This window comes from Hydra vulgaris, chromosome 04 (assembly GCF_038396675.1).
Source record: "Hydra vulgaris chromosome 04, alternate assembly HydraT2T_AEP".
NCBI classification, from domain to species: Eukaryota; Metazoa; Cnidaria; class Hydrozoa; order Anthoathecata; family Hydridae; genus Hydra; species Hydra vulgaris.
In genome coordinates, this window is record NC_088923.1 from 34,315,001 (window position 1) to 34,341,461 (window position 26,461).

At 15.1% G+C, this 26,461-nt stretch overlaps 1 protein-coding gene across 1 annotated transcript in view; it reads left to right on the top strand.

The window, feature by feature from the left end:
* Positions 1 to 26,461, top strand: part of LOC136079778 (uncharacterized) — a 129,361-nt gene that overhangs the window by 44,317 nt on the left and 58,583 nt on the right. The window contains exon 4 of the mRNA XM_065796154.1: positions 21,166 to 21,657. Coding sequence (XP_065652226.1) covers positions 21,166 to 21,657 — 492 coding nt within the window. The remainder of the gene's footprint in view (positions 1 to 21,165; positions 21,658 to 26,461) is intronic.

Here is a 26,461-nt window from a genome sequence, read left to right on the forward strand (position 1 = left end):
ATATATATATATATATATATATATATATATATATATATATATATATATATATATATATATATATATATATATATATATATATATATATATATATATATATATATATATATATATATATATATATATATATATATATATATATATATATATATATATATATATATATATATATATATATATATATATATATATATATATATATATATATATATATATATATATATATATATATATATATATATATATATATATATATATATATATATATATATATATATATATATATATATATATATATATATATATATATATATATATATATATATATATATATATATATATATATATATATATATATATATATATATATATATATATATATATATATATATATATATATATATATATATATATATATATATATATATATATATATATATATATATATATATATATATATATATATATATATATATATATATATATATATATATATATATATATATATATATATATATATATATATATATATATATATATATATATATATATATATATATATATATATATATATATATATATATATATATATATATATATATATATATATATATATATATATATATATATATATATATATATATATATATATATATATATATATATATATATATATATATATATATATATATATATATATATATATATATATATATATATATATATATATATATATATATATATATATATATATATATATATATATATATATATATATATATATATATATATATATATATATATATATATATATATATATATATATATATATATATATATATATATATATATATATATATATATATATATATATATATATATATATATATATATATATATATATATATATATATATATATATATATATATATATATATATATATATATATATATATATATATATATATATATATATATATATATATATATATATATATATATATATATATATATATATATATATATATATATATATATATATATATATATATATATATATATATATATATATATATATATATATATATATATATATATATATATATATATATATATATATATATATATATATATATATATATATATATATATATATATATATATATATATATATATATATATATATATATATATATATATATATATATATATATATATATATATATATATATATATATATATATATATATATATATATATATATATATATATATATATATATATATATATATATATATATATATATATATATATATATATATATATATATATATATATATATATATATATATATATATATATATATATATATATATATATATATATATATATATATATATATATATATATATATATATATATATATATATATATATATATATATATATATATATATATATATATATATATATATATATATATATATATATATATATATATATATATATATATATATATATATATATATATATATATATATATATATATATATATATATATATATATATATATATATATATATATATATATATATATATATATATATATATATATATATATATATATATATATATATATATATATATATATATATATATATATATATATATATATATATATATATATATATATATATATATATATATATATATATATATATATATATATATATATATATATATATATATATATATATATATATATATATATATATATATATATATATATATATATATATATATATATATATATATATATATATATATATATATATATATATATATATATATATATATATATATATATATATATATATATATATATATATATATATATATATATATATATATATATATATATATATATATATATATATATATATATATATATATATATATATATATATATATATATATATATATATATATATATATATATATATATATATATATATATATATATAATATATATATATATATATATATATATATATATATATATATATATATATATATATATATATATATATATATATATATATATATATATATATATATATATATATATATATATATATATATATATATATATATATATATATATATATATATATATATATATATATATATATATATATATATATATATATATATATATATATATATATATATATATATATATATATATATATATATATATATATATATATATATATATATATATATATATATATATATATATATATATATATATATATATATATATATATATATATATATATATATATATATATATATATATATATATATATATATATATATATATATATATATATATATATATATATATATATATATATATATATATATATATATATATATATATATATATATATATATATATATATATATATATATATATATATATATATATATATATATATATATATATATATATATATATATATATATATATATATATATATATATATATATATATATATATATATATATATATATATATATATATATATATATATATATATATATATATATATATATATATATATATATATATATATATATATATATATATATATATATATATATATATATATATATATATATATATATATATATATATATATATATATATATATATATATATATATATATATATATATATATATATATATATATATATATATATATATATATATATATATATATATATATATATATATATATATATATATATATATATATATATATATATATATATATATATATATATATATATATATATATATATATATATATATATATATATATATATATATATATATATATATATATATATATATATATATATATATATATATATATATATATATATATATATATATATATATATATATATATATATATATATATATATATATATATATATATATATATATATATATATATATATATATATATATATATATATATATATATATATATATATATATATATATATATATATATATATATATATATATATATATATATATATATATATATATATATATATATATATATATATATATATATATATATATATATATATATATATATATATATATATATATATATATATATATATATATATATATATATATATATATATATATATATATATATATATATATATATATATATATATATATATATATATATATATATATATATATATATATATATATATATATATATATTATATATATATATATATATATATATATATATATATATATATATATATATATATATATATATATATATATATATATATATATATATATATATATATATATATATATATATATATATATATATATATATATATATATATATATATATATATATATATATATATATATATATATATATATATATATATATATATATATATATATATATATATATATATATATATATATATATATATATATATATATATATATATATATATATATATATATATATATATATATATATATATATATATATATATATATATATATATATATATATATATATATATATATATATATATATATATATATATATATATATATATATATATATATATATATATATATATATATATATATATATATATATATATATATATATATATATATATATATATATATATATATATATATATATATATATATATATATATATATATATATATATATATATATATATATATATATATATATATATATATATATATATATATATATATATATATATATATATATATATATATATATATATATATATATATATATATATATATATATATATATATATATATATATATATATATATATATATATATATATATATATATATATATATATATATATATATATATATATATATATATATATATATATATATATATATATATATATATATATATATATATATATATATATATATATATATATATATATATATATATATATATATATATATATATATATATATATATATATATATATATATATATATATATATATATATATATATATATATATATATATATATATATATATATATATATATATATATATATATATATATATATATATATATATATATATATATATATATATATATATATATATATATATATATATATATATATATATATATATATATATATATATATATATATATATATATATATATATATATATATATATATATATATATATATATATATATATATATATATATATATATATATATATATATATATATATATATATATATATATATATATATAATATATATATATATATATATATATATATATATATATATATATATATATATATATATATATATATATATATATATATATATATATATATATATATATATATATATATATATATATATATATATATATATATATATATATATATATATATATATATATATATATATATATATATATATATATATATATATATATATATATATATATATATATATATATATATATATATATATATATATATATATATATATATATATATATATATATATATATATATATATATATATATATATATATATATATATATATATATATATATATATATATATATATATATATATATATATATATATATATATATATATATATATATATATATATATATATATATATATATATATATATATATATATATATATATATATATATATATATATATATATATATATATATATATATATATATATATATATATATATATATATATATATATATATATATATATATATATATATATATATATATATATATATATATATATATATATATATATATATATATATATATATATATATATATATATATATATATATATATATATATATATATATATATATATATATATATATATATATATATATATATATATATATATATATATATATATATATATATATATATATATATATATATATATATATATATATATATATATATATATATATATATATATATATATATATATATATATATATATATATATATATATATATATATATATATATATATATATATATATATATATATATATATATATATATATATATATATATATATATATATATATATATATATATATATATATATATATATATATATATATATATATATATATATATATATATATATATATATATATATATATATATATATATATATATATATATATATATATATATATATATATATATATATATATATATATATATATATATATATATATATATATATATATATATATATATATATATATATATATATATATATATATATATATATATATATATATATATATATATATATATATATATATATATATATATATATATATATATATATATATATATATATATATATATATATATATATATATATATATATATATATATATATATATATATATATATATATATATATATATATATATATATATATATATATATATATATATATATATATATATATATATATATATATATATATATATATATATATATATATATATATATATATATATATATATATATATATATATATATATATATATATATATATATATATATATATATATATATATATATATATATATATATATATATATATATATATATATATATATATATATATATATATATATATATATATATATATATATATATATATATATATATATATATATATATATATATATATATATATATATATATATATATATATATATATATATATATATATATATATATATATATATATATATATATATATATATATATATATATATATATATATATATATATATATATATATATATATATATATATATATATATATATATATATATATATATATATATATATATATATATATATATATATATATATATATATATATATATATATATATATATATATATATATATATATATATATATATATATATATATATATATATATATATATATATATATATATATATATATATATATATATATATATATATATAATATATATATATATATATATATATATATATATATATATATATATATATATATATATATATATATATATATATATATATATATATATATATATATATATATATATATATATATATATATATATATATATATATATATATATATATATATATATATATATATATATATATATATATATATATATATATATATATATATATATATATATATATATATATATATATATATATATATATATATATATATATATATATATATATATATATATATATATATATATATATATATATATATATATATATATATATATATATATATATATATATATATATATATATATATATATATATATATATATATATATATATATATATATATATATATATATATATATATATATATATATATATATATATATATATATATATATATATATATATATATATATATATATATATATATATATATATATATATATATATATATATATATATATATATATATATATATATATATATATATATATATATATATATATATATATATATATATATATATATATATATATATATATATATATATATATATATATATATATATATATATATATATATATATATATATATATATATATATATATATATATATATATATATATATATATATATATATATATATATATATATATATATATATATATATATATATATATATATATATATATATATATATATATATATATATATATATATATATATATATATATATATATATATATATATATATATATATATATATATATATATATATATATATATATATATATATATATATATATATATATATATATATATATATATATATATATATATATATATATATATATATATATATATATATATATATATATATATATATATATATATATATATATATATATATATATATATATATATATATATATATATATATATATATATATATATATATATATATATATATATATATATATATATATATATATATATATATATATATATATATATATATATATATATATATATATATATATATATATATATATATATATATATATATATATATATATATATATATATATATATATATATATATATATATATATATATATATATATATATATATATATATATATATATATATATATATATATATATATATATATATATATATATATATATATATATATATATATATATATATATATATATATATATATATATATATATATATATATATATATATATATATATATATATATATATATATATATATATATATATATATATATATATATATATATATATATATATATATATATATATATATATATATATATATATATATATATATATATATATATATATATATATATATATATATATATATATATATATATATATATATATATATATATATATATATATATATATATATATATATATATATATATATATATATATATATATATATATATATATATATATATATATATATATATATATATATATATATATATATATATATATATATATATATATATATATATATATATATATATATATATATATATATATATATATATATATATATATATATATATATATATATATATATATATATATATATATATATATATATATATATATATATATATATATATATATATATATATATATATATATATATATATATATATATATATATATATATATATATATATATATATATATATATATATATATATATATATATATATATATATATATATATATATATATATATATATATATATATATATATATATATATATATATATATATATATATATATATATATATATATATATATATATATATATATATATATATATATATATATATATATATATATATATATATATATATATATATATATATATATATATATATATATATATATATATATATATATATATATATATATATATATATATATATATATATATATATATATATATATATATATATATATATATATATATATATATATATATATATATATATATATATATATATATATATATATATATATATATATATATATATATATATATATATATATATATATATATATATATATATATATATATATATATATATATATATATATATATATATATATATATATATATATATATATATATATATATATATATATATATATATATATATATATATATATATATATATATATATATATATATATATATATATATATATATATATATATATATATATATATATATATATATATATATATATATATATATATATATATATATATATATATATATATATATATATATATATATATATATATATATATATATATATATATATATATATATATATATATATATATATATATATATATATATATATATATATATATATATATATATATATATATATATATATATATATATATATATATATATATATATATATATATATATATATATATATATATATATATATATATATATATATATATATATATATATATATATATATATATATATATATATATATATATATATATATATATATATATATATATATATATATATATATATATATATATATATATATATATATATATATATATATATATATATATATATATATATATATATATATATATATATATATATATATATATATATATATATATATATATATATATATATATATATATATATATATATATATATATATATATATATATATATATATATATATATATATATATATATATATATATATATATATATATATATATATATATATATATATATATATATATATATATATATATATATATATATATATATATATATATATATATATATATATATATATATATATATATATATATATATATATATATATATATATATATATATATATATATATATATATATATATAATATATATATATATATATATATATATATATATATATATATATATATATATATATATATATATATATATATATATATATATATATATATATATATATATATATATATATATATATATATATATATATATATATATATATATATATATATATATATATATATATATATATATATATATATATATATATATATATATATATATATATATATATATATATATATATATATATATATATATATATATATATATATATATATATATATATATATATATATATATATATATATATATATATATATATATATATATATATATATATATATATATATATATATATATATATATATATATATATATATATATATATATATATATATATATATATATATATATATATATATATATATATATATATATATATATATATATATATATATATATATATATATATATATATATATATATATATATATATATATATATATATATATATATATATATATATATATATATATATATATATATATATATATATATATATATATATATATATATATATATATATATATATATATATATATATATATATATATATATATATATATATATATATATATATATATATATATATATATATATATATATATATATATATATATATATATATATATATATATATATATATATATATATATATATATATATATATATATATATATATATATATATATATATATATATATATATATATATATATATATATATATATATATATATATATATATATATATATATATATATATATATATATATATATATATATATATATATATATATATATATATATATATATATATATATATATATATATATATATATATATATATATATATATATATATATATATATATATATATATATATATATATATATATATATATATATATATATATATATATATATATATATATATATATATATATATATATATATATATATATATATATATATATATATATATATATATATATATATATATATATATATATATATATATATATATATATATATATATATATATATATATATATATATATATATATATATATATATATATATATATATATATATATATATATATATATATATATATATATATATATATATATATATATATATATATATATATATATATATATATATATATATATATATATATATATATATATATATATATATATATATATATATATATATATATATATATAATATATATATATATATATATATATATATATATATATATATATATATATATATATATATATATATATATATATATATATATATATATATATATATATATATATATATATATATATATATATATATATATATATATATATATATATATATATATATATATATATATATATATATATATATATATATATATATATATATATATATATATATATATATATATATATATATATATATATATATATATATATATATATATATATATATATATATATATATATATATATATATATATATATATATATATATATATATATATATATATATATATATATATATATATATATATATATATATATATATATATATATATATATATATATATATATATATATATATATATATATATATATATATATATATATATATATATATATATATATATATATATATATATATATATATATATATATATATATATATATATATATATATATATATATATATATATATATATATATATATATATATATATATATATATATATATATATATATATATATATATATATATATATATATATATATATATATATATATATATATATATATATATATATATATATATATATATATATATATATATATATATATATATATATATATATATATATATATATATATATATATATATATATATATAATAGATATATATATATATATATATATATATATATATATATATATATATATATATATATATATATATATATATATATATATATATATATATATATATATATATATATATATATATATATATATATATATATATATATATATATATATATATATATATATATATATATATATATATATATATATATATATATATATATATATATATATATATATATATATATATATATATATATATATATATATATATATATATATATATATATATATATATATATATATATATATATATATATATATATATATATATATATATATATATATATATATATATATATATATATTTATATCTATTATATATATATATATATATATATATATATATATATATATATATATATATATATATATATATATATATATATATATATATATATATATATATATATATATATATATATATATATATATATATATATATATATATTTATTACATTCATCTATATATCTATATATATGAATATATATATATATATATATATATATATATATATATATATATTCATTATATATTTATATATATATATGTATTATATATATTATACATAGATATATATATATTTATATATTATATATGTATTATATATATTATATATATATTATATATATATATATATATATATATATATATATATATATATATATATATATATATTTATATATATATGTTTTTATATACATATATGTATATATATATATGTAATGTATATATTGTATATATATATACATAATAAATATATATATATATAAAAATATATTTATATATATGTATATATATATGTATATATGTATATATATATATATATATATATATATATATATATTTTTATATACATATATATATTATATGACTAGAAGTTAGGGTAATAGATTGTTTTTTAAAGTATATTATTCAAACAGAATTCATATTTATGTAAATATAAATCAATTTAAACAAAATTTACATAAGAGAAATCATAAATAAAGTTTTTTTAAGTCAATCAATTGATTTATTAAAGATTCTTACCAATTTAAACTAACAAATAGATGTTCCTGTACTAACCAGAATTTATTATTTTACCACTTGAATCTATCTCTTTAGCTTACTGTGTTAAATCCAGTTGTTTTATTTATTTTTTTGCGAGTTTTTGAACGCTTTTAAGTGCAGGTTTTTAAGATAATGCATTAAATATTTTTAGTTTAATTTTGAAATATAATAGTTCTTATTTTAATATTGTCAGAGTAAATTCAAAGTTATAAAACAATAAAAATCTAAAGGCATTAAGTATAGAAAACGATTAGCAATACTTACATTGCTTCAAGAAGGAGATTCATGAGAAGTTTAAATCTGACTAAATCAACGGTTAGTTACACAATTTGTCAATACGAAGAAATTGGAAGATTGGATGACAGAGATCGACCAGGTCTTTCTCCCATAATAACAAACACTAATACTAACAAGCAAAAATTATTATTAAATGCAATCAATACAAAGTCAACACGAAGAAACTGGAAGATTGGATGACAGAAATCGACCAGGTCTTTCTCGCATCATAACAAACACTAATGACCAACAAGCAAAAATCATTAGTAAACGCAATCAGCAGTAATCTGCTCGAGAAATGTCAGCTAATATTTAAATATTTGATTTAAATCATAAATATTTGATTTTTTCAAATGATGTATTTTTATATTAATTTTCAACCGTTGACAAGAAAAAAAATATGTTTGTAAGTACAATCATACTACGACCACAAGAAGCAAGTTTGCATGGTCATGTGATTGTCAGAAAAACATTTTTGCCGATTAGTAATTGACGAATGAGATTTCTTTGGGCAAACTCGACAAAAATTGTACAATGGATGATTGGAAAGAAATACTTTAGACAGATGAATCAAAATTTAAAGTTTTCAGAAATAAAAGAAGAGTTTATATTTAAACATTTGCTTAAGAAAAAAATAATTATCTTGCTCCAACAATAAACCATTGTGGAGGCTCTGTAGTAGTTTTGATTTGTTTTTCTCTGGATGGAGTGAATATGCATAAAATTGATGGCATTATGAGGAAAGATCAATACATAGACATTTTGCAAAGAAATGTGGTTCCTTCTGAACTTCCATAAATCAGCGGTATTTTTATTCTGATGCACAATAATGACCGTAAACATACTTCATTTTTATGAAAAGTTATTTAGAGTTTAAAAAAGAATTAAGTTTGTACTTGTTATATTACTGACCGTTCCAAAGCCCAGACCTTGACCCTAGTAAGTTGTTATGAAATGAAATGGATGAAAAAGTAAGAAATAAATGTCCAACATAAAAACCCAATTGTTTAACGTACTAGAAAATGAATGCAATAATATTTACATTGCAACAACTCAATTTGAATGCCAAAAGTTATTATGGCAGTAATTAAACAAATATTTAATATATATATATTTATAATATATATATATATATATTTATATATATATAAATATATATATATATATATATATTTATATATATATATATATATATATATATATATATATATATATATATATATATATATATATATATATATATATATATATATATATATATATATATATATATATATATATATATATATATATGTTTGTATATATATATATATATATATATATATATATATATATATATATATATATATATATATATATATATATATATATATATTTATATATATTTATGTATATATATATATATATATATATATATATATATATATATATATATATATATATATATATATATATATATATATATATATACATACAAGCAACAACAACAACATTAGGAGTCAGAAGATTCAGAAGAACAGAGCACAAGTACCAAAAAGAAATACAGAAAAATCAAAACTGTAACCAAACAAGTTTTCCCTTTAAAGTTGTCACTCAGCAAAGTAGCAACTCTTTGTCAATAGTTATTTCAAAATGGGATCGACATTCAGACACTTTCACAATCTAGTAACCTAAAGAAAAAATAAGGAAAACAATATGTTTAAAAAGTTGGTCACTGTACTTTAATAGTAAACGTTTTAGTCACCTATAATATTAAGTGCTGGTGTTGAAGAATTAATGGTTTGAAATTTCACTTAACTAGAAAATTCCGCTTTTTTGAAGAATCTGGAGTATTTCCTAAAATAAAGCTTTAGAAAAAAATCTAATTTAAATAACGCAAGGTAGATTTTATGAGAAATACTAGCTCTTTTGTCATTTAATCTTCTACTAGTGAGAGGAGGCTAACTACTCCACGTTTGTAGATTCATCTTTTTCAGATGGCCGAACCATTGGTTTAATGAACAAATGTACAATGCAGATGATTATTGGAGCTATGTAGCAGAATGCTCGGCCACGTAATAGTGTTAAACTCACTGAAAAAGTTATTGAAGCAGAAACTATCCAGACATGAAATTCCAGGAATAGTGTGTAGATTGAGCAATAAAGTGATACAAGATCTTTTTTATATCTGTAAAAGGAAAACAAACTTCCAGCTCAGATTTATTTTTTATAATAAAGCATAAGAACCGTATATTTCGCATTAATTAAGCTGAATACAACATAAAATTTACACAACAGAGATATATCCGAAACGAACCTTGATCCGATTATTAGGGGTGCAATTATTGGTCCGTTGATAAAAAAGATTCGAAAAATAGTCAAAATATTTTTTTGATGAAAATCAATGGATCACTACAGAAAAATATCAAAGATAAATTTTTTATTTTTATTACTGTCAGATCAAGATCAAAAAAATCCTATCAAACTTATTGTTTATGACAGTAAAATAATAAACATTATTTTACTGTCATACACATATTTAATAATCATTAGGAAAAATCCTAATGATTATTAAATAATCCAATAACACTTCAAAATGATATAAATGATACAAACTCGTGGTCATCTATTTGGCTAACAAAATTTGAGTATGAAAAATAAAAGGTTTTGCAAATAGAAAAGAAATCTAAATACCTCATTTATGATGTCTTATATTGGTTGCAATTATATTTTTATGTTAACTATCAACGAAACCTAACGCAACTTGGATACTATGGCTCAATTGGATTGAAAATGATCCTCACAAGTTAACTCTTTTACGAGTAAACACAATTTTCAGTATCATAAAAAGAACAGTTAAAAACTTAAAAGTTAATAAAAATTTGTACGACCACATGATAAACTAGCAGTTCAGGCATGATCTCCATAATATCAGGTAACCAAATTGTTATCAGGTAACCAAAAAAGTTCGTGCGGTTTTTCCGTATATAATAAAAACACACAAAACGACAAAAGTAAGTACATTTATTTATCAAAAGAGTCACCATTAGCATCTAAAACCTTTTCCCAACGTAAAACAAGCTTATTTATTCCGCTTCTAAAAAATTCTCGGTCCTTTGAGTCTATAAAAGCTTTCAACTCCATTTCAACCGCGTCCTGGTCTCGGAACTGCTGTCCTTTTAAATGATTTCCTAGGGAAAGGAAAAAATGGAAATCAGTAGGGGAGAGGTCTGGCGAGTATGGTGGATGTGGCAAACTCTCCCAACCAAGGCTTTGGAGCTTGTCCTGAGTCACGCGAGCGGTGTGCGGTCTCGCGTTGTCGTGGAGAAGCAGAACTCCTCTCCTGTGCACCAGTGCAGGCTGCTTTACAAGCAACAGGTCGTGAACTCGTTGCAGCTGTGCTGAGTAGACCAGTCCAGTAATAGTTTGGCCTGTTGGGAGCAGCTCGTAATGCACCACACCAGCTGTAGTCCACCAAATGCAGAGCAAAACCTTCCGCTCGTGGAGATTGGGCTTGGGTGTTTTTGGGATGGGGTCATCGGGGGACAACCAATGGTAGCAACGCTTGGTATTGTTGTACACAATCCATTTTTTGTCGCATGTCAATAAACGATCAAGAAAAGGCTCAACATTGTGGCGTGATAAGAGTGATGTGCAGATCGTAAGCCGTTGCTTCTTGTTGGCGATCGACAATTTGTGCGGAACCCACCGACTCAGCTTCCACGCTTTCCCAATCGCATGCAGATGCAGGCGGATGGTTTCAACACTCACAGCAAACCTCACTGCAAGTTCTTGGCAAGTTTGGCTGGAGTCAGACTCGACAGCGTCCTTCAGTTCATCCTCATCAACCAACAATGGGCGTCCAGAATGCGGCAGGTCTTCGATGGACTCATCTCCCGAAGAGAATCGCTGAAACCACTTCTGTGCTGTGCATTCACTTACTGTACCTTCTCCAAATGCTGTGCAGATGTTTTTGGCCGCTTGTGTTGCATTCCTTCCAAGTTTGAACTCGTAAAGTAAGCAAGATCGAATAATCGTTGGTTGGGTTGCCATCCTTTCTTTACACAAAACTTTTCCTGTAAGCTCGTTACAAGCCTACACTATATATGCAGCAACTGCGCGTGACACACGCGTTCTATTACGCAACAAAGCTACTTGCCTTGTGCGATGTGGGTGTTGTATAAAATGCTAAAAACAATTCAATTACCAAAAACCGCACGAACTTTTTTGGTTACCTAATAACAACAAAACATACACAAAATTGAAAAATTCCAAACAAAGACAACTGAACTAACACTTTATTTTATAAAGTAAGGTTAGATTTTATGAAATTAACAACACTAAAAGAACAAAGACTACATGGAGGTCTTATTCAAAATTATAAAAATAATTATGATCGTAATAACATAAGTTGGGTTACGTCAAACAATTTTTGACCGTTTTTGACCTCTCACTCCTCTTTCCCTATACATCACAACATCGCAGTTCTTTAGTAACATGTCCTGAACAATTTATCACAAACCACTAATCCTTACCCTCCTGTTTGGAACGTGACGTATTTTATGGACGACCTCTTACTTATCAACATTAAAACACATTAAAAGAAAGCCCACAGTTACAAAAATGCAAGTTCAAACTGATAAGTTTTTTTTTGCAGAAATTTATTGTAAATTTATGGAACAACTTACTGAATGATATAATAGAGGCCAATATGATAAATAATTTTAAGATCAAACAACGAAAATCTTAACTTTATAGAATATAATAGTTAAAAAAAAGGACAAAAATAACATTTCACATTACTTTCACCTGGTGTTAAGGGGTAACTTTTATTATTACTATAATTATTTTTATCGTTATACCAATTATTTTTACTAGCAGAAAGCAACCCGTAATACGGGTTATGGTCGGTGTGTTACATATTTAATTTATAGTGGCTGTTTTCCAAAATTTTGTTGTAAACCTTTAAAAAAAAAACTTAACAAATATCCTTTTAGAACAACGCCTTTGAATTGAAAAAAATAAAACCATCTGTAAAATTAACATGAAAGTATGTAATAATTTACGAATTATTTAACATTACTTGAGTTATTTACAACTGATATAGATCATTTTAATGTAAGGCAGAACTATTTTCCTCGACATTTTTAGGTTCAGCATAATACGTTTTTAGTTATTGACGCAAAACAATAACACTTCATCATGCTTTAAATTGACGAAAAATAAAAGCTAAATCTTTTTATATTTTTTATAACATGAACCTTAACTAATCATTAAGATTAATAAGAAGCTAACTTATATTGAACAGGAGTTATTATTTTTTGGTATCCCCTTTAATCATTTTCCTTTTAAAAAAATCTTAAATGCACACAACTGAACAAGTTTATTTTTAGTTTATTATAAATAACTTAGCAATTGAGTACAAATACGTTTCAAACAAAACAAATTTAATTTACAATCAAACATGTGTATACCAAACTCAAAAGAATATGTAAACTTTGATCTTTTATATTGTATTAATGCATCTTATGAAAAACCTAAAATAAAAACTGTAACAGATAAGTTCACATAAAAGATAAGAAAAAATAACTGAAAAACAATTTACCTGCTTTCGGTCACCTGTTGTCATACATCAGTTGCTGTCATAATGAAGCTTGTTGGTGTTACTTAAAGACGTTATTTCATGTCGGCTTTTGGTAAACTTTAGTTTAATTTAAAAAACATCACAATATATTTCAAGTATTTTAATTAAAAAGCAAAATAGTATATGCTTCAAGGAGCCAAACTATAAACAATACAGATAAAAAATCAAATTAAGATATAAATAAATTGCATCATATAGCTAAATATATTGTCTTGGCTTCTAGTAACTTTTAAAAGAAGTGAGTTCAGTAAATTAATTATGATAAATAAATACTGAATCAATTTAACTATATTTAAGTTGAATTGGTAAAAAAACAAATAAAATTTCAATTAAAAAAGACTAAAATAATTTGAATATACAAAAATATATTATTAAAGAATATTAAACAAAAAAAATTACAAAATCAAAAAAGAATAAAAATAAAAAAAAATCACCGAAGAAAAAGCAGCAACAAAGTTCTAAATATCTTTACTGATATAACACATTTACAACCTTTTAGACGCAGTTTTTTCTTTGGTGTCTCCCAACATCCCGGTTAAGCCTTCCATTCGAAGGAGGGCTCATTCATACCACAATTATACACCACTTATTAAAAGACCTCTCCGAGAGAGGCCCTGGAAGCGATAATTTTTGTAGAGCTCAAATATTGACGAATCTAAAATCACAAAAGCTCCCAAATGTTAAGGACTCTAAAATTACAAATAGAAGAATATATTAAAATCATAAATATTTTCAATTTTATGTTATCAAAATATAAAGCTTAACCTCACCGTTTTCACAGATAACAGAAGACGAGACTAGAAATAATTTTTTTTTAAAATGAGAGTAAATTAATAAGAGTTAAACATGTAAAATTTCATTTAAAAAAAAATATAAGTAAAAGGCGAACAGTTAAAAAATGTCATATTTATTAAATAATTCTATTACCTATTGCACATATATCTTTATACAAAATATATAAAATATAAAACAGCCCAACCAGTTATGCTTTTACCATATACTAATGACAAAAAAATACACCTCAGAATAATCGGTAAATTAATATTCACATATAAATAAATATATAATTATCATTTACCTAATCAATGCTTATTCCCCTAAATTCCTCCATAAAGTTGACTAAATTAAGAAAAAAATAACTAAAGCTTAAACTAATTTAAAATAACTATAAACTAAACCAAAACTAAAAACTAAAATAAATTTTAAATTTCAATATCTGTACCTCAGAAGATAAAGGTTAGTTTTCCAGTTTTTTGTGAAAATGAGTTTCGTATGAGACCTTTTTATTTTTTTCAGTATCTACAAGTATCTACAAGTAGAAAGACTGTTGTACTGCGACAATGTGAAACAAAATAAGGTCAATATAAAAGGTCTGGTGTCGCCACAATGTTCAAAGGAAAAACTTTTGTTGTCCATAATTGACTTTTCGCTTTTTTATTCAACTTTTTATTATTTTTTTTTTTCAAAATTATATTTCATGTATCTTAAGACAAATTAAATAAAACACGAAAAAAATTACATAATATTAGCCATTAAGAATAAGCTAATATAGACTAATTATTTTCCTAAATCCTCTCTCCTGAACAATTTCTAAAATGTGACAACCGACCTTTGACTTTTGAGGTGCAGTTATAAATGCTTCATTTATTTAATTATACTAAACATATAATTTATACTTAGTTTTTGCTCCAACTCTCCTTGAAGAAAAAATAAAATAAAGCTAAAGAACTTGCAGTTACAACTGTACAATACAACTGCAACTTCATTATGTGATGAGAGAATACAGCGATGTCTATCTTGCCTTTCAAGTAAAGACATTTTTACAACTGACACTCGGCGACCTTCTATAACTGCTCGATGAATTTCTTCATCTTCTACCTTACCATGTTAAATACAAGAGCTAATGGGTTGTCTTCACTAATAAATGTTTGCAATCGAAAAATTAAATCATTTAAGCAAAGATCATTACCACGTTGTTGCTTTCTAAAATTTACTGCTGCAAATGGGTCATAGATGTATATTTGACAGTATGTCGAGGGAACACCTTCATTTTGGCTAAGATTACCTATACAATAAAAAACTTGACCTCATAATCTAAAACATGGCGGCCCATGATTTATGGGTTGAACTACATTAGCTTTAAATAAAGCAAAAGAAAGTCAGGCATAATAGTTTCTAATATATTTAAAAACTTAGATTGACATTTCCATCTGTATAATTTTCTTTAAAAAATTCATTTGGAATTGGTGAAGGTTGCAACAAATTTACCTTTTAATTATGGTAACATATAAAATGTGTTTCATAAGAAAATTTCTCAGCACCATAATGCTGACAAATATAATTTATTTCTCCTACATAATTATTATCAGGAATAGTATGTCTTCTTGATATTCAATGCATTCTTTCGTATCGAGCAGCATATCTAGTAGTTTGTTGACTATTAATTTCATCTCGTGACGATTGTTTTAAACTTGCCCGACCACACTCTTTTCATTTGGGTTTGAATTATTTCCTGCTTCCCAGCAGCATATCTAGCATTTTGTTGATTTTTAATTTTATTTCACCTAACCCTATCTCTTTTATTTCTGCGACGATTAACTTTTTAGACAAGTTACTTGCCTAATATCATTTCCATTTTCTAAACTAATATCTGCTTCCTACCCAACATCATCCATTTAAACTTCACTTTTAATTGAAAGTAGTAACAAAAAATCTTCTCTATAAAATTTTTTTTACAAATCTAAATACACAAAAAATAGTTTTTATAGATAAAAAACCGTCTTTTTATAATTCATTTTTGACTTTTATGAAATTTTTTTTATTTAGATTAGTCAAATTAGCCAAACTCCCCACAATATCTTTTATATATATAAATCTAACGTAAATATTATTAAATGTAACATTATTAAAATATTATTATATGTAACATTTATAAAAGTGTAATATTTTTAAAAGTGAAAAAATAATAATTATCTTTGGTTTTTCAAATTTCAATTTTCATTAATTTTAAATTTATCTTATTTCAGGTATTGTTGTTAGGTACATTAATGAACGTGTGTTGATAAAAAATAACTTGGTTGCAACCTTTCCATTGTTGAAAACAACATTTTCAGTTTCTTTTTTATTTAAACCAAGTTTTATTCCAACTGTTGACACAAATATTGTTCATTTGACTAATAAAAATAGTTATACACAGTATGGGGAAAGAATCCCTGGTGTTTGGTTTTTAACATCAGGAGTTATATTTGTTTCTTTTGCAATCAATGGAAATGGTGATTACGTTTTTATGACTAATCCAATACCATTAAATGTATGGTCAAGCATACAAGCATCCCAAACCGAAACTAATGGAGTTTATTTATATTCAATATATTTAAATGGAACAAATGTTTTTAAAATTGTAAACTCACAGACGCAATTATTTACAAATGTCTTCGTGTACAATGGAGACCCAGTATATGGTTCGGATTTATCGTGTGGTTTTATTAAAGATTTCATTGTAATTAATGGAAACGAATGTAAGTAATCTGTATTCATCAAATTATTAATTATATATTTATGAGTTATAAAAAATTATTAAAGCCTTAGTTTGTTTTTTAAAACCTTTCTACATTGACGTATCAAAAATGTTTTGAAAAAAATTGTTACAGAAAGTAAACAGATTAAAAAAAGTTTTTAAACGGGAAAATTAGGAAAAGTAAAAAATTACTAAGATGACAGAAAGCGATAAAAAAAACTTATTTGTCATTCATATTTGTTAAACTCTTAAATGCTAGCATTTATAAGCACCCCGGTATAGATAAGCAGTTTAGCATTTAGGAGTTCAACAAATATGAATGACAAATAAATTTGACAAGAAATAAATGAAAAGAAATTTTTATAGAAGTTAAACTAATAGACATTTAGAGCATGCTCGAAGCGTCTTTTAGTTTAACATCTTCAAAAACTTGTTGCTCATGCTAAAATATAACTTAAGCTTGTCCAATTATATTTTTTAAATGTGTTTATAAATGATATTTATACATTTATCGAGTAAACTTACTTTTAAATAATTTTTGAGTCACAAACTTATAATAAGTAGAGCTTGCTCGTATATAATGAATACATTCTGATTTCTAAAGAATACAATGGTTTTTTCAACTTAAACGGCTTCCCAGACAAATTTCCGTCAATAAAAACTCCATTAAAACTTTTGTTATTTTTTTTCTTTTAAGGCTATATTGTTGACGTAGTGATCAGACGTGTTTAAAAATAGTATCCGTTTTTTATTGCTTATATAGAAAAGTTTTAGTTTCATTTTATCATCATTTAAAGATAAGTTAATATAAAGTTATTCTCTTTTCTAAAAGCAATTCTAAATATTTCTAACGTTATCTGTTCATATTACTAAAAAGCATGTTTATGTTTGCATATTGCTAAAACTTGTTTTTGCTGTCTGCAAAACTTATGTTCTTTAAATCAGGCGCATTGTAAACTTCATTAATGTTTAAAACAAAAAGAAGTATTCCGAGCATGGATTCGTGTGGTACACCATGTATTATATTCAGTAATGGTTGTGGTAGGTTATCTTTGTCAAAAATCGTTTTTAGCTAGAGCAGTAACCTTTGAACCCACTTAGAGTTTTACCTGCTAGACTATAGCATTCAATGTTTTGAGTAAAATAAGATGATACCATTCAATAAACAAATGAAAACACAGTGTGTATTTCAGGTTTGTGATAGATTCAATGATGTAACGAGTATTTAAAGAACATTATGTTTAGTCCATTTTGTTTTAAAACCGAACTAAATTTAATTAGGGCTTTATTGTTAGTTAGATAAATGTGTACTTTGTAATACATCATTGCTTTAACATAGAAAGAGCAGTAAAAGGTCAGTACTTTGATATAATAGTTATATATCCTGTCAAGTCGTTACTTTTACTATTTCTAGCGAGTCTATTTATATATAAATATATATATATATATATATATATATATATATATATATATATATATATATATATATATATATATATATATATATATATATATATATATATATATATATATATATATATATATATATATATATATATATTCATATATAAATATATATATATATATATATATATATATATATATATATATATATATATATATATATATATAGATATATATATATAGATATATAAAGACATATTAAAAAATATATATTATATATATATATATATATATATAGTTCTATAGTTTGTTGGCTTTAGGAAGAGCGGAAGGAAAAAAGTGATTCTTACGCCAACATATACGTCACTTTTAATTACTTTTAACTTTCGTCCAACATTTCTGTGTTGGACGAAAGTAAAAACCATTAATTTAATTACAAATTAATCGTTTTTTAAAAAAACCACAAAAACGCAAATTTAATTGACCGGAATGTTTTTAAAAACATTCTGAATGTTTTTAAAACATTCTGAATGTTTTTAACAATATAAACAATGTTTTTATTTTTATTTTTATTTTTTTTATTAAAATGTTTTTTTTTTTTTTTTTTACTGTAAATCATGCGCGGAGTGTTGCTACATCGACTATCTTATAGCCTGACTCGGAAGGGAGTGCTGCTACATCGACTGACAAATAGCCTGACTCGCAAGGGAGTGCTGCTACATCGACTGACAAATAGCCTGACTCGCAAGGGAGTGCTGCTACATCGACTGACAAATAGCCTGACCCGCAAGGGAGTGCTGCTACATCGACTGAGGGTTTGGTTGGGGCAGGCAGTCTATCATTATTAAAAAAAAAAAATTCCGGTCTTGCATTTTAATTTTTACTTTTTGTCAACAAAATATCGAAAAAACTTTCGGACAACATCTAAGGGTTCTATATATATATATATATATATATATATATATATATATATATATATATATATATTAGGGTAGATCGAATTTTAATTTTTTTTAAATCAAAACGGCCAAGATACTGAAAGTTGTATTTATATATATATTAAATAGAAAATTAGAAGTTAAAGGTGTTTAGTCAAACGGCGGCTTGCGGATTAACGATCAAAATTTAAAAGTACCATCATCAACATTTGCTATAAAAAATATTAACTTTTTGCTTGTGGTTTCATACTTTTCATTATGTTCAGACAAAATTTCAATCAAATTAGTTTGACACACCAAGGAATAACTCAAATATTTAAATTTAAAATCATTCATTCAGTGTATTGTTTCGTTTTATTAAGCAAAAATAATACAAGTCCAATTCATATTTAAGTATAAATTTTTTACTTGTTGTGTTACATCGATTATCTAATTAAACGCTTAATAAAAATAATCTTTATTAGTTTAATAAGTCATTTAAAAAGCAATATTGAACGAAAAAAAAAGAATGTAACAAGCAAGTTAAGCAAATAAATCTGACTGAGAATAATGTCCTTTTGTCAAAAAACTTTGACGCATTTTCCTGCTAAGTGGTTTAGTTAGTATAGATTTATGCCTGACTTCAATTTCTTAGAAGTTGTTAGAAGCTTCAGATATATATATATATATATATATATATATATATATATATATATATATATATATATATATATATATATATATATATATATATATATATATATATATTTATATATATATATATATATATATATATATATATATATATATATATATATATATATATATATATATATATATATATATATATATATAGTATTTTAACTGAATATTATTTTGCTAAACTTCGATGGAGTTAGTGGATTTGCATACTTCGTAACCTACTATTCGCTGCTTTATAAAATTTATTTATTTTTATTTTTTAAAGCACGCATGCACTGTATTTCGTTTTGTGAACAATTTTTAGTTACGTAGTTTTGTAGTCTTCAGTCTCTGACTGTTTTTAACTTAACGCCAAAAAATCAAGTTTGTAAGCGGCTAATAAATATTTCCTAAAACATACTTTTTGATTTGCCCGAGAAAAACAACTAGATTTACATGCTGAACTGGTTTATATTTTATAAATGTTACTTTTGTAGAATGATATGATGTAGTTAAAATAGATTAACAATAAGCACGTTTTACTATTAAATAAGTATACTAATTGTAGAAATATAAATATCAAGTAAGTTATTATTTAGTGCAAAATTTAAATAGTTTAGTACTTTAATAAAGTGTTACTAATTTATTGCAAACAATTTATGTGTCTCCTAATAATAATACGAACAAAGTTTTAGAAAATAAAATTAGAAAATTTTAGAAAATATAATGAGTTTTAGAAAATTAAATTAGTTTTAGAAAATAAAATTAGTTTTAAAAAATAAAATTAGTTTTAAAAATTAAATTTGTTTTAAAAAATAAAATTAGTTTTAAAAAATAAAATTAGTTTTAGAAAATAAAATTAGTTTTAGGAAATATTTAGGTATAGAAAATAAAAAATGCCAAAAATATAAAAAAGGCCCAATGCGCGATCGAAAAGTGAAGAGAATTACTGAGATATCCCTTGTGATTTAATTACAAACGGATCCAAGCACATACAGAAACCTGATTCAATTTTATTACTTCTTAGATTGTTCTGACATTAAGCCAAACTTTGCGGTAATTGTTAGCGTGTTTCGTGTGTTTTAAAATCTATATGGTTATCTGTCAATCGACGATTGCCTTTATTAAACGATAAATCTATTGAAACAAAAATCTATTTACAACTGTAAAAAACACAAACCGCAAACACGCAAAAAAGCAAATATCAAACGAAACCTGGATTCGAAACTAGATAAACATTTTTAGCATATCTGCTTGTTGCTGTTCATTGGATATTGTGTCATGTAACAATGTTTATGTAAAGTGCAAAAAAGAAAATGCAAAATGGAACACATTATTTGCTTATGCCCTAAAGAAGCAAAAGTCCTAATAGATGAAAATTTATATATACCGGACCAGCATTTAAAAACAGGACCAAAGAGTTATTTCAGATGTCTTCGGTAGATACATCTGCAAAAGAGAGATAGGAACACAAAAATGTACTTAAAAGCAAATAGTTCTGAAGGAAAAAATCTCAAACAAAATGTGTTGCTGCAGAGCATCACCTTACACACAGAACACACAAAATTACAAACAAAATTGGAATGCTACGAGCTGCATATGTCTTATTAATATTGCTGATCTTGCTTATATTGAAATGGACCAACCAACTACAAAAGAGTTTTTTGATGACGATGTTTACACATTCATCAAAAAAAAATAAAGTCTAATATTCAAGACCTCCCCTCTCATTCTCAGAGCGTTGAGAGATGTATCATATTCGTTTCTGCAGTTTCTAACACCGTATAAGAATTTGAAGTCAGG